Consider the following 14,535-nt stretch of genomic DNA (forward strand, 5'->3'; position numbering starts at 1 on the left):
CAACTGCAACAAATAGCTGCCTGCCGCAGCAGCCAGACACTAACAGGATGTGTTTCCTGATAGGAAAGGCAGGGGGGCCTTCTGAAGTCCTGCTCCGTGACCCTCCTCCCAGCTCCTCCCCATCTTCCTTTCCAAAAGGGAGGGCCGGGCTGCTGGCCCAGAACAGAGCCATGGTCCCACCTGTCCGTCTCGGAGTGGCCAGGCTGGCACTCAGGTGCTGCGGAGCAGCCACAGGGGCCGCGCTGCCTCAGTGCTCCAGGCAGTTTCCCGTGCTGGGCCTGGGACAGCAGCAGGAAGCTCGGGCAGGCGCTGGTGGCCAGTCGCCCACCCGGCCCTGGGTCGTTTCCCTAGCACACAGGTACTGCCAGCCCAAGATGCACCGGGACCTGCCCTTGTCACAGGGAAATACAGATGGAGGGAGGAAATGCCCAGAGAGGAGAAGGAGCGGAGGACGGCTGGGCGTGGTGGTGGGGCCCCATTAGACAGGCCTTCACATCACAGCTCAGACCCACTTACTGCCCAGAGCCGGCGGGTCAGAAACCGCCCCGTGGAGACCTGCCAGACCGTGGCATCATCCTTGAGATGCAAGAAGGTGGGACTGTGGATATGCTGTGCAAGGCACCCAGCGGGGCCTGGCGGGGAGTGAATGTGGTTTCTGGCCTGGGCTGTTTGCTGCTGATGGGAATGTCAATCCACGCAGCTGAGAAGGGACCCGGTCTGTTCCTGTGGTGTGCTGCTGTGCCTCGATCAGAGCCACTAAGCTGCTGGGAGCTTGGACAGGCCTTCATCCGCTCTGCTCCAACCCCTCTGAACCAGCAGACCATCGCAGTGGGAGGTTCTGCGCCTCCACCTCAGAGACCCGCACCAGCACAGGGACGCTCACCCAGCCAAGGCCCCGAAGGGGCGTGAATGAATGAGAAGTCACGTCTGTACTGTGGTACGCACACGTTTGCCTACGATGTGAAGCCCCTGGAGCGCCAGGTAGTAGCAGCACGTGCCCTTGACTGTCTGCGGTCCTCACACACTGCCCCAAGGTGGAGGGACGAGCACCGTCACAGGAGGGGACGTTGGGGCTCAGAGAGTGAGGTCACAGACGATGAGACGACCTCAGCGAGGGCGCACCTGGTCTGGTCTCCTCAGTCCTCACCTTTCACCTGCCGCTTCTGGAGCCCCGGCAGTTCCCAGCCCGTGTGCATACCGAGCGCAGGCCAGCCATGGGAGCCCTGGCCTGTGCTGCTTTGATCCCAGGCTGCACGGGCCTGTGGGCCACAAGGCGAGGCTCCCGCGCCTCTCAGGCTGCATTCCTGAAAGGCAGGAGTCCTTTGGAGAATCGTGGGTCCCAAGAAATGTCTGTCTACGTTCTCTGAGGGATTTGATCTATTTTAGGATGTTTTTCCGCTTTCCATGGCCTGTGCCAGGAGAAAAGCTGCTGTTCCCAGCTCCTCCCTGTGGTCCCGTTCCCTCAGTACCAGGGACAGATGGGGATGGGCCCCGTGGGCTGGTCCCTCCTCACTCCCACATGCAGCCCCTCTCTCAGGAGGACTTGAGTGCACAGTGCAGTAGACGGAGGCCTCGAAAAGGAAGTGTTCCCAAGTCTCCGTTAGAAGAGGATCGACTCCCCTCCTTATGTATGTAAATCACTTATTCTTAGGTTGTCTTTAAATGGCTAATTTCTGATAAAAAGCAGCACATGGTTTCAGAAACAAAGTACCTGCTTTGCTTGTCCTAGGAGCAGCCACTGGGCCAGCTTCATCCAGCTCTTTTCCCAGGCTGGGCAGGGAAGGGGCCAGGACCCCCAGGAAGTCCTCATGGGGCTCCCGGCAGGTCATTCTGGCTCGCGGTGGGGTGGGAAGTTAGAGGGTGCAGGGGACAGCAGCAGCCCTGGTAGCTGGATTTGAGTTAGGAGTGCCCCTGTCTCAGAGGACCCCCACTTCTATTTGTCTCTCCTGTGACTGTGGGGGTCCCGTAGGGGAATGAAGCCTGGCCGTGGGCTCCCTGAGCCTCTCACGGGCCCTTCCTGTCCTCCAGAGCTCCAGACCTGGGGTCCTGCAGTGAGGTCCAGCTGCAGCGCCTGTGCACGCCTTCCCTGTTCCCGCACAGGCACAAACAGGCCTGTTTATCTTAGAGCAGAGAAGTGGAGGAGCTTTGGCAACAGCATGTGTGCTGCTTGGTAGAACATGAGGCTGTTAATCTCCAGTCACCCATGCTGTGCCTGGGGGTCTCTGGAGCAGGTCTGAGAAGAGGGGCCACTAGGGCTAGTTCTAGCAGCTTCTCAGAAGACGGCTTTCCAGAAAGTTGGGCTGGTTTCAGGCCGGCCCCTCAGCTGCCCCATCCGCCTCTCGCGTAGGCGCCTTTCCGAGTTGATGAAGTACAGATGTGTGCTGTCCACAGACTGGCTCGGACAACAGGAAACTCTCAAGACTTGGATGGAGACGAGGCGGTGTTTACTTCTTGGCGTGTATATCGGATGCACAAGCCCTAGAAGTGCACACTGGAGCTGGAGCTGCCCTTGGAGAGAAGGACAGGAGCCGCACACGGTGCTGATGCTGTGCTGGAGGCCAGCCGAGGACACGGCCAGCCCCGTGGGTCGAACTCGGGCAGTCCTGCATTCAGCTGTGTGGGGAGGCGCCTGCCCCCACTGTGGCTCGCTTGGGCAGCCCCAGCCCAGCGGGAACACTCAAGGCTGTGCTTCTAGCACTTGCTTTTTTGAGCTCCCACTTGGTGGAGATTTAATTCCCAGGACAGAACCTTTTGTCACATATGTGCACACAGTATGCCCAGCACTTTTAATCCAGGGGCCACAATGAAACCCAATATGTCAGTGGCCCACAACATCCTCTTGCTCCTAAGAGTGCTTGATGCTGGCCAAGCACACAGCCATCCTCATGGGGAGACGTGGAGCCCAGGTCTGCCCACTGGGAAGGGTGCTGGTACACGGTTCCCAGGTTCTCTGCTTGTTCAGCTTGCTTTCCACTTCAGCCGGATGCAGGTATCAGCCATCTGCTTTCGAGACACGGCGGAGGGAAGGGAGAGGGAGAGAAGACAGAAGAGGTCACCTTCAGCCCTCATCATCACCCTCACGCTGCTGGTCTCTTACACCCTTGGCAAAAACAGTTTGTTTGTTTGTTTGTTTGTTTGTTTGTTTGTTTGTTTGTGTTAATCCTCCCCTGGGGATATTTTTCCATTGATTTTTAAAGAGAATGGAAGGGAGGGAGAGGGGTGGTGAGAGAGAGGGAAACTTTGATATGAGAGAGACACATCCATTGGTTGCCTCCAACACACACCTCAACCAGGGCCAGAGATCAAACCTGCAACCCAGGCATGTGCTTGATGTTACCGGGAATCAACCCCGTAAGTGTGGTGCCTGGGTCAACCTCTGAGCCACGCCAGCCAAGGTAGCATAGAGAATTTTAAAGGTTACAATCATATGGATTATTTTGGGAAGGAAGCATAAAAGTCCCTGTGCCTAACCAGTGCCTTGCCCAGCAGGCCTGGGAAGGCAGGGCAACCCCAGCTCCCAGGCCCCTACCCACTGCCCAGCGCTGCCCATGCCTACTCTGGGGCCAGATCTTGAAAGCACCAAGGCATGTTTAAGGGAGACTGAGGAGTCGCTGAGGAGCATAACAACGTGTCGTCAGTCCCATCAGTGGAAAGAGAAGTTGTACAGAATTGATTAGAAGCTGTGGGTGAGAATGGCGCCTGCTCTGAGAGCCCAGATTTGCCCAGGATTCTGTGCTCTTAGTAGCTGGCATTTCCAGAACCAGCGGTAGTGTGGAAAGCCTTGTCCACAGTGTCCGAGTCTGCCCCCAAGACCCTTAGAGCTCCAGTGAGCCCTGTCTCGGGAGGGGCGGCACCAGGCTGCATACAGAACAGACGTGGGCTTCTAGACAGCTGGCGTTACACCCACAGTGCTTCCCGAGCACCAGCACATGAGGATGAAGGGGAGACAAGCTCCGATTTCCTGCTGCTTGTAAGGAAGGAAGTTTAGTACAGAGAAGGTGATCTCTTGCCTGAAGCCGGTGGATGGAGAAAGGGCAGAAGGGGCCTGACTGGATGTCGCTGCAGCCCTTCTGGCCCAGGGCAAGAGATGGAGCTACAGCCCCCTGAGCTGGCCGTATTCTCGGGCTTCTGCTCTCTCAGAACCTGTTCATCTGAATTTCAAAGGAGAGGCGTGGAGTTGCGTGGGGGCTTTGACCCATTGAAAGCTCTGCCAGGGGCACATGTCCCAGAAATCACCGTGCTCCTCAGTGCTGTGGGCAGCCCCCTTGGGAGGTTATCGAAGGGGATTGAGCTCCAGCAGGCCCCTCACCAGGTCTTGTCGTGTACGCGCCATGGCTGCCTGGGGCCCGTCACCCTGCCCTTTCAGCCATCCCTCAGTAGCCATATCTAGCAAATTTTAAAAGTTCCAGCAGGACCCAGATAAAGCCAAAAACATACAAAAGTATACATTTGCTTGTGGAAAGGGCACCTATTGTGCAGCGTTTGGACCATAGATACCCACAGGGAGGCCCATCCCACTGGCCAACGCCAACCTCAGTGGGTCCTGGTGCTCCCCATCCCAGGAGCTTTCACCCCAATGACGTCCGTGTCAGGAAACTGACGTGAAAGTTGCCCATTTACCATGGAGCCCCCCACACCCCACACTCAGCCGTGGCTCACAGGGGACTGGACCCTGCCAGCAATGTCCTCTCTCGATATGCCCCCTTCATCCATCCTCTCAGTCAAGGCCATTGGGAAAATGCCCACAGCACTGAGGCTGCAAGCTAGTCCCTGCACGCACCCAGATCACCTCCTCCCTCCCGGGACCTGAGCTGTGCCTCTGAGTCAGCTGGTCCTGAGCTGAGTCCCCTAAGGCGCCCGTGCTGCTTGGCTGCCGCCAGTCGGAAGCAGCAGCCCCAGCCCACCCGCTCCAGGGCTGCTCTGCCTGAGGCCAGGCTTCATCTGAAGGGGGGCCTTGGGAGCAGCTGGAATTCAAGGGGAGGGGTCCAGGGGGTCTTCTGTATATAAGTCTGTTTACAAGGGTATGTGTGGGCGTAAGCATGTGGTTGTCCGTACCTGTGCCTAAGTGTCGGAGGTACATGTATGCAGGTACACGTGTATAAGCATTTGCGCATGTGCATGGGCTGCTGGCTTTATGATAGGAAGACATCCGTTTGGTCCACGAGAGATGATGCAATGAGCACCTTTGTTTCGTTTGCCTTCATGGGTGAAGCCCACACTGAGATGTTTGGAAAAGGCCTGGGTCTGAGCTCAGGGTAGGCAGGGCAGAGAGTGTCCTGTCCGGCAGCCCCTGCCAGGACACCTGAATGAGTTTTGTGGAGTTTCGTCATCCCTGCAGGGTGACCGTCTGGGGTCTGAGACTGTTTCCAGGCTCACACTGAGCCTGGGACCTGGCAGGGAGTAGGGTAGGAGCCCCAGGTCAGTGTCAGAGGGAGTGACATTCTAGAAGCCTTACAGTGTATAGGAAGAACCTGTGTCCCTGAACCTTCGACAGGGTGCGCCCAGCCATGTGCCCTGATAACACTACGAGGCTCGTGGGCACGGGCGAGGAGTATGGGAGTCCTGCCATCCCACTCCTCAGCTTGCTCTATAGTCCCCAGACACTGGCCTCCACTCTGTTCTGGGACAAGACAGAGGAGGGGCTGCCCTTGACCCCCCTGTGGTTGTGGTGGGTGTGGCAAAGGTAAGCCAGTGTTTGCTGAGCAAATGTACCTACTGAGACAGGAAAGAGACTTGGGCCTTTTTCAGCCTACACAGAAGGCCCTTCTCTCTTAACGGGACCGTCCTCCTGTTGACTGCAGGGAAATGCAGGAATCCTGGGGCTGTGGAGGGAGCCTAGTATAAGGAGCAGGGGTCCCCAGGCCACTCAGGAGCACGTGCCACGAGAGGTCATGCACCAGCCAGGGGACACATGTTTTCTTCTAGGGGGGATGTGGTGCCTGGTTTGCCATGTTTTCTGTGGGTAGAGCCCATTCAATTTCCTTCTCGGTGGCCATGTATGTCCACCTAGGTCCCCTGCACTGTCTGGCATTGGTCATGATGGGGCCCGAGGTTGAGGGGCTGGACGCTAATGGAGCTGCCATGTTCTCTACCACAGCGAGGCCGTCTGGGAGAACATGGCACGCATGTGTGTGAAGACCCAGCGGTTGGACGTCGCCAAGGTGTGCCTGGGCAACATGGGCCACGCACGCGGAGCCCGAGCACTGCGAGAGGCTGAGAAGGAACCAGAGCTGGAGGCCCGTGTGGCTGTGCTGGCCATACAGCTGGGGATGCTGGTGAGTCCGGCAAAGGACGATAGCCTGCCGCCGAGAGGGCGCTCCTTGCTCCTTTGCCAGCTGGGATCTGGGGCAGAGGGCCTGCCCCGCTGACCTAAGAGGGAAAGCCATGGTATATTCTTGTCTGGGCCATTTGGTTGAAGAATACAAACCCTCTTAAACTAGCTTAAGCCAAAAAAGGGCACAAGGTCCCTGAGGAGCCTGCAAGGCCTCTCTTCCCTCTGCCAGGTCTCCTCCCTGTCCTCTGCATGTTCATGGAGGTGTTGGCCCATTGTACCCCAGGAGGCCAAGAGAAGCTGATAGAACTCAGGAGGCAGAAGCTGAGTTGCCAAGCAGGGTGGGCTGTGGCCGGGGTGGTTCAGATGGCCTGCAGCCATGTGGGGGCTGGAGGGCAGACCCTCTGAGAGGACAGCTGTGAGGCGCTTTGTCTGCTGAGCACACCTGCGGGGGCAGCCCTTGGCCCTGGTCAGGCTGGTCTGAGGGCATTGCAGCAGGTGGGGCCTCCTCTCAAATGGCAAGCAGGGACTTCCCCACTAGAGACAGGTCTAGGTGGAGTCAGCTCTTCCTGAAGATGGGGACGCCACATTGGCATGTGGTATTCATCTTGTACATCTCAGAACACATCCTGAAGTGTTCGCCTGTCCTCAGCATGCTGTGCGTCTTTGTCATGGGCTGGTTGATGTCTGCGGTTGGTCCTGTGGTGGCCAGAGCGGTGACTGCACTGACATGCGCCCTCTCCTTCAGGAGGAGGCTGAGCAGCTGTACAAGAAATGCAAGCGCTACGACCTTCTCAACCAGCTCTACCAGGCCTCTGGCCAGTGGCAAAAAGCCATAGAAGTGGCCGAACTCCATGACCGTGTCCACCTGCGCACCACCTACTACAACTACGCCAAGCACCTGGAGGCCAGCGCCGACTGCAGCCTGGCCCTCAGCTAGTGAGCGAGGGCCTCTCTGGACTCACACTGTGACAGGCCCTGGTTGCCTCTTATCTTTCTCTCTGCCCTCAGTAAGGTGGCCATAAAGGTTCTAAGAATGATTCTAGACTTTCTTAGGCACCTTCTTAGGGCAGGTGGTGACCTCAGTGGGTGTCTTTCAAGGGGAGCTTGAGTTGTTGCTTTAAGAGAACCTCAGAGAGGGGCGACAGCTTCACCTGACTGTCTCCGGGTCTGGGCATGTTAAGAGACCTGGGGTCGCCCTGGCCAATTTGGCTCAAGGTTAGAGTGTCAGCCTACAGACTGGAGAGTCCCGGGTTCGGTTCCTGCTAAGGGCACGTACCTCGGTTGCAGTTTATCCCCGACCCTGGTTGGGGTCATGTGAGTGGCAACCAGTTGATGTGTCTCTCTCACATCAATGTTTCTCTCTCTCTCTCTTCCCCCTTCTCTTCCTCCCGCTCTATCTGAAGATAAATGCAAAAATGTCCTCGGGTGAGCATAAAAAAATTAATTAAAAAAAAAAAAGACCTGGGGTCAGCTGAGGGTGTTGCTGCAGCCCCAGTCCATCATGGTGCCACCATGGCAGTGCTGGGTGTAGTGCCTGGGGCCCGGCCAAGCTGAGCCCTCTCCAGGGCCGGCCCATGAGCAGCGAGGAAGCCCCACTGCCTCCTGACAGCAGGGCCACAGGCCGCAGAGCTATAGGGAGGAGCAGGGCGCAGGCCTGTCTGCAGGCACTCAGCACAGCTGAGACAGTGGACGAGCTGCTCCTCCTCTCCTCTCGCAGCTACGAGAAGTCAGACACCCACCGCTTCGAGGTGCCCAGGATGCTGTCTGAGGACCTGCAGTCCCTGGAGCTCTACATCAATAAGATGAAGGACAAGTGAGTGTCCCCACTGGGCGAGGGGTTGTGGCGGTGGCGTTTGGGACCCGGGGACTCCTTTCCAGTGGGAGCGGGGCCCTGAGGGATGACTTGCGGGCTGCTCGCAGAACCCTGTGGAGGTGGTGGGCCCAGTACCTGGAAAGCCAGGCAGAGATGGACGCCGCGCTGCGCTACTATGAGCTGGCACAGGACTACTTCTCCCTGGTCCGCATCCACTGCTTCCAGGGCAACATCCAGAAGGTAGGCGTGTGCCAGGAGTCGGCCACGCGGGGGGAGCGAGCTGGAGACAGAGCCCCGGGGTCTCTCTGGTGTTTTTCTAGGCTGCTGAAATAGCCAACGAGACAGGAAACTGGGCTGCATCCTATCACCTGGCCCGGCAGTACGAAAGCCAGGAGGAGGTGAGGCAGGCCGTGCACTTCTACACGCGGGCTCAGGCCTTCAACAACGCCATCCGTCTGTGCAAGGTAGGTGGCTGCGTGCACCACGCAGTGCAGCAGACGGAAGCACGCCACCTCCGAGGTGTAGCCCAGGCAGGTGGACATGGAGCTTTGTCCTCGTTTCCCCATCTCTTAAGGAGTTCCAAACAGGAAAGTTAGAGAATCATATCATGAGCATCGCATCTCCCTCCCAGGCCGGTTTCTGCCACTTGGGCCTCACCCTGCCTGCCTTATTTGTCTCGGCCTCTCCTTCCCCCTCTTGTCCTCTCTGATGGTGTTTGTAAAGCAAGGAGTTGTCACGGCGACGTCCACAGGGCTCCAGAGCCTGCGCTGAGGCTGGCTCACTGCTTGTAAACAGTAGGCCTTTCACAGGAAGCTATCGGACGTTCTGCATCCATAAAAATGTTCCGGCCCAGGGCCTCACTTCTGAAAAATCCATAATGAGAAAGCCCCATGTAAACTAGTTCCCACAATGTTCTGTAGGACAGGGGAAAAGGAAACCTCTGACAGTTCTGGTACACAAACCCAGTAAGACATGACACTCGTTGGAAATCACCAGCATGTGGATTGGTGCATGACAAATGGAGGAGGTGCCCCCGGCACTCTTCACTGCCCCCCCTCCCTGCAGGAGAATGGCCTGGATGACCAGCTCATGAACTTGGCCCTGCTGAGCTCCCCTGAGGACATGATTGAGGCGGCATGCTACTACGAGGAGAAGGGCGAGCAGATGGACAGGGCGGTTATGCTGTACCACAAGGTGAGGGGCGGCCCTGCCCTGGACCTGAAGGGGTACAGCACAAGGCTCTCCCAGACCGGAGGACTTGCCTGTATGCAAGGGACTCGAGCAGTCTTGGGATCAGGATTTGGGCAGCTGCTCAGAGTTCCCTTGCTATCCACAGGCCGGCCACTTCTCTAAGGCCCTGGAGCTGGCCTTTGCCACCCAGCAGTTTGTGGCCCTGCAGCTCATCGCGGAGGACCTGGATGAGAAGTCGGACCCTGCCCTCCTGGCCCGCTGCTCAGACTTCTTCCTGGAGCACAGTCAGTACGAGAAAGCAGTGGAACTGCTGCTGGCTGCCAAGAAGGTATGGGGTTGGCGGGTCCCCCCAGGCACACACTTGGGCACTGTGTCCACACAATGAGCGCGGCTTCACTGTCTCCTGATTACAGTTTCATGAGGAAGGTTTTGGCTGCAGCAGCCTTGGGCGAAGGGGCTGAGAATAGCTCACCTTGTATAGCCGACCCGAGGGGACTCACTGCCCATTTCACCTGTGTCTTCAAATTATAACCGGGCAGGTCCACTCATCTTGTTGTGTATGTGATGAAGCACATGCAGCTTTTTGTGTATCGTACAGTAGCATTAAGTGCATTCACGTTTTCATGCAACCAGTCTCTAGAACTCTCTTGATCTTTGCATCTTGTCCCCATTAAACAACAACGACCCCCTCCCATAGCCCAGCACCCTCCATTTTACCTCCTGTCTCTATAAATGTGACTGCTCTAGGGACCTCATATGAGTGGCATTATACCATTTTTGTCCTTTTGTGACTGGCTTATGTCACTGAGCATAGTGTCCTTGAGGTTCGTCCATGTTGTAGCATATTGTAGAATTTCCTTCCTTTTTAAGACTGAATAATATTCTACATTTTGCCTATCAGTTCATCCATAGATGGACACTTGGGTTATTTCCACCTTTTGACTATTGTCAATAATGTTGCTGTGAACATTGGTGTACAAGTATCTCTTTAAGACCCTTTTTCAATTCTTTTGGGTATTTACCCAGAAACGGAATTGCCAAATCATATGATAACCCTTAATTTTTTGAAGAACTGCCATACTGTTTTTCTCAGTGGCTACACTATTTTACATTCCCACCAACAGTGCAAGAGGGTCCCAATTTCTCCACATCCTCACCAACACTTGTTATTTTCTAGTTAATAGAAAATTGATAGTAGCCATCATCATGGGTATGTGTACTCATCTGTTTTAAGTAGAAAAATTCCCCTTGATAGAAACTGAATAGAAATATAGAAAGTTGTTGCCCTGGCCGGTTTGGCTCAGTGGTTAGAGCGTCGGCCTGCGGTCCAGAGAGACCCGGGTTTGGTTCCCACTAAGGGCACGTACCTCGGTTGCAGTTTGTTCCTGGCCATGTTTGGGTCGTATGGGAGGCAGCCACTCGATGTGTCCCTTTCACATCGTTGTTTCTCTTCCTTCCTCTCTCTCCCTCCCACTCTATCTGAACAAAAAATGGAAAAATGTCCTTGGGTAAGGATAAAAAAAGAAAAGAAAATTGTTAATCATACAAAATTAGCCTATTCAATTTTTTAAGATTGATTTTAGAGAGAGAGAAGGAAGGGGAGGTGGAGAAGGAGAGAAAGAGAAAGAGAGAGAAACATCAATTTGTTGTTCCACCCGTTTATGCATTCATTGGTTGATTCTTGTGTGTGCCCTGAGGATCGAACCCTCAACCTTGGCGTATCCAGACAACACTCTAACCAACTGAGCTACCTGGCCAGGGCATGCCTATCCAATTAAAAGATCTTTCTTCCTGTGGCCAGAATTACGCAGTTTTGTCTGTCACTGCTGAGTGATCAAGAAATATTTGAACAGCCCTGACCGGTTTGACTCAACGGTTAGAGCGTCAACCCATGGACCAAAGAATCTTGGGTTTGATTTTGATCAAGGGCACCTACCTCAGTTGGTCCCCAGCCCTGATGGAGGTGGGAGGCAACCAGTTGGTATGTCTCTCTCACATCGAATCGATGTTTTTATCTCTCTCTCTCCCCTTCCTTCCTTCCTACTCTATCTGAAGATAAATGGGAAAAAATATATTTGAACATATGAATAGGCACCTATCTCGTGTTCTGGTTAGAAAGACCTCATAGATGTACATCTGATCCTCCCTAAGGCAGTCTCACACTTAATCTGACCCCAGGACAAGCACCACAAGGTTTTCTCTAGCTGAATAAGTGGATTCTATAGTTTCACAGTGAAAAGCAGATAAACCAGAATAACCAGGAAAAATCTGGAAAAGAAGATTAAGAAGAGGTGATTACACCTCCCAGTATATCAGAGCTAGAACACTTGGGGTCTGGTGCTTGGTCAGGCTACAGATCAGTGGGACGTGCTAGGAAGTCCGGAAGCAGAGCCACGTGTGTGTGCACCTTTCGTGTGAGATGCAGGAGCACCCACAACACTGGAGAAAAGGGGAGTTGTTCAGTAAATGGGGTTGACAACCAGGTAGCCACTGGGAAAAACAAAGCTAAATCCTACTCATCTCGTACTTCCAAGTAAATTGCTGATGGGTCAAAGATTTAATGGTGTCAGTGAAATAGCAGTAGTCCACCAGAAGCCATGAGGTGTCATGTGGTCTTAAAGGAGTAAAGGCATTCTCTATGATTTAAACCCAAAAGCCCTAGTGGGAAAGACTGATCAGTTCAACCAAATGCAAATTTAAAAATGGCATATGGAGAAAACACCATAAAAAAACAAAGATAGCCCTGGCCGGTTTGGCTCCAGAGTTAGAGCAATAACCCGTGGACAAAGAGTCACGGGTTCGATTCCAGTAAAGGGCACATACCTCAGTTGTGATTTAGTCGCTGGCCCTGGTTGGGGTCATGCAGGAGGCAACCAATCAATATGTTTCTCTCATATAGATGTTTCTCTCTCTCTCTCTCTGTCTCTCCCTTTCTCCCACTCTATCTGAAAATCAATGGAAAAATATCCTCGGGTGAGGATTTAAAAAAAGCAGAGATAAATAATAAAATGGGGGGAAATATATATTCTACCTATATCCCAGAAAGCTTATTTTCTTCATATGTATAGAGTTTCTCTAAACCAGTAAGAAAGTTACCAAAAACTCAAAAGGAAAGAACAAAAATTATGGATGGATTCTCAGTATTTATCCCTCATGATAAGAGAAGAACAGATCAAAACTCAAGGAGATTCCACTTTTCATGAATTGGGCGAGTAAAGTGAAGAGGTTGGAAAGCCCTTGCCCAGCCAGTGTGGCTCAGCGGAGTGTCATCCCATGGACTGAGAGGTCCCATTTTGATTGCCGGTCAGGGGGGTTGTGGGCTTGATCCCCAGTGGGGGGTGTGCAGGAGGCAGCCAATTGATGCTTCTCTCTCATGTCAATGTTTTTATCTCTCTCTCCCTTCCTCTCTCTAAAAAATCAATAGAAACATATTTAAAAAAAAGAAATGTTAAAAAAAAAGAGAGATGGGAAAACCCACTATATTGTCACAGGAAACAAATATACTCAGGCTGTGGGTAGGAACACAGCAGGCAGTGCCAGTCACAAATAAAATTACATCTCCTTTGAACCCAGCACTTCCTGTCCTCAGAATTTATCCTAACAACACACTAATGCACATGTGGGTGGCATAAGCACAAGGGCTGTACTAGCAAAGATAACCCACCTCTGTCAGCAGGATAAGTTAAATAAGCAGTGGTTCTCAATAGAGTGGAGTACGGTGTAGCTGTCAAAAAGAAAGTGCCATTCCTTCTATACGAGATGGAATCATCTCCAAGACATAATTATTTTTTCCCAAGACATATTCCTATGTGGAAAATATAAATTTTTAAAGAAAATTAATGAAGCCCTGGCCAGTTTGGCTCAGTGGTTAGAACGTCGGCCTGCAGACCCGAGAGTCCTGGGTTTAGTTCCCACTAAAGGCACATACCTTGGTTGCGGTTTGTCCCCGGCCCTGGTTAGGGTTGTGTAGGTGATGACCAGTCGATGTGTCTCTCTCACATCGATGTTTCACTCTCTCTCTTCCTCCCTCTCTCCCTCTCACTCCATCTGAAGATAAATGCAAAAATGTCCTTGGGGCCCTGGCCGGTTTGGCTCAGCGGTTAAAGCGTCGGCCTGTGGTACAGAGAGACCCGGGTTCGGTTCCCGCTAAGGGCACGTACCTCGGTTGCAGTTTGTCCCTGGCCCTGGTTGGTCGTGCGGGTGGCAGCCACTCGATGTGTCCCTTCATGTCGATGTTTCTCTCTCTCTCTCTTCCTCTCTCTCCCTCCCACTCTATCTGAACAAAAAATGTCCTCGGGTGAGGATAAAAAATAAAAAAAAAAAAAAAAAAAAAAAAATGTCCTTGGGTGAGGATAAAAATAATTAATTAATTAATTAAATGCCTCAATGTAAAATTTTCAAAAGAATTATAGAAGAAAATTAATTTCTGGTTTCCCTTTTCTCCCACAACAAATATAAGCTTTTTTGAGCTGCGCATTTCCCTCGTTGCATTCCAGAATGTTAGTAGCGTGAGAGAAAGTCACAGGCCACCACTGAGCCTGGCTCAGGCTTCCTCTGAGGAGGTGGCCGGGAGGGTAACTGCCCTGACTCAATGTCTGTGGCACCTTCCCAGTATCAGGAAGCCCTGCAGCTCTGCTTGGAGCAGAACATGACCATCACCGAGGAGATGGCCGAAAAGATGACTGTGTCCAAGGACTGCACAGACCTGTCAGAAGAGTCGCGGCGCGAGCTGCTGGAGCAGATTGCCAACTGCTGCATGCGCCAGGGCAGCTACCACCTGGCGACCAAGAAGTACACTCAGGCCGGTAACAAGATCAAGGTGAGCGGGCCGGCACAGTCGCTGCACCACCATCAGGAACACGTGCCCAGGGCATGGTTTTCCTTTGTCCTGAGCTTCACCCCACAGGAGTGGGCTCTCCCAGCCTGGCTTCTGAGGGCACGTGAGCTCACTCCTGTCATGGACCCAGCAGGCGGGGCAGCGACATGACATGCTCCGAGAGCTCCTAGCCTGGCTTCTGTCCCTTCTCCATCTAGGCCATGAGAGCGCTGCTCAAATCTGGGGACACGGAGAAGATTGTGTTCTTCGCGGGGGTCTCGAGGCAAAAGGAAATCTACATCATGGCGGCCAACTACCTACAGTCCCTGGACTGGAGGAAGGAGCCGGAGACCATGAAGAACATCATCAGCTTCTACACCAAGGGGCGGGCCTTGGACTTGTTGGCCGGTTTTTATGACGCCTGTGCCCAGGTACAGCCCC

The 14,535-nt window shown here is 53.7% G+C and overlaps 1 protein-coding gene across 1 annotated transcript in view; it reads left to right on the forward strand.

The window, feature by feature from the left end:
* Nucleotides 1-14,535, forward strand: part of IFT140 (intraflagellar transport 140) — a 99,601-nt gene that overhangs the window by 72,731 nt on the left and 12,335 nt on the right. The window contains exons 18-26 of the mRNA XM_036280671.1: nucleotides 6,098-6,275; nucleotides 7,020-7,210; nucleotides 7,992-8,087; nucleotides 8,195-8,327; nucleotides 8,408-8,551; nucleotides 9,153-9,281; nucleotides 9,424-9,606; nucleotides 13,891-14,097; nucleotides 14,313-14,525. Coding sequence (XP_036136564.1) covers nucleotides 6,098-6,275; nucleotides 7,020-7,210; nucleotides 7,992-8,087; nucleotides 8,195-8,327; nucleotides 8,408-8,551; nucleotides 9,153-9,281; nucleotides 9,424-9,606; nucleotides 13,891-14,097; nucleotides 14,313-14,525 — 1,474 coding nt within the window. The remainder of the gene's footprint in view (nucleotides 1-6,097; nucleotides 6,276-7,019; nucleotides 7,211-7,991; nucleotides 8,088-8,194; nucleotides 8,328-8,407; nucleotides 8,552-9,152; nucleotides 9,282-9,423; nucleotides 9,607-13,890; nucleotides 14,098-14,312; nucleotides 14,526-14,535) is intronic.

Source organism: Molossus molossus, unplaced genomic scaffold (genome assembly GCF_014108415.1).
Source record: "Molossus molossus isolate mMolMol1 unplaced genomic scaffold, mMolMol1.p scaffold_m16_p_3, whole genome shotgun sequence".
Classification (NCBI taxonomy): domain Eukaryota; kingdom Metazoa; phylum Chordata; class Mammalia; order Chiroptera; family Molossidae; genus Molossus; species Molossus molossus.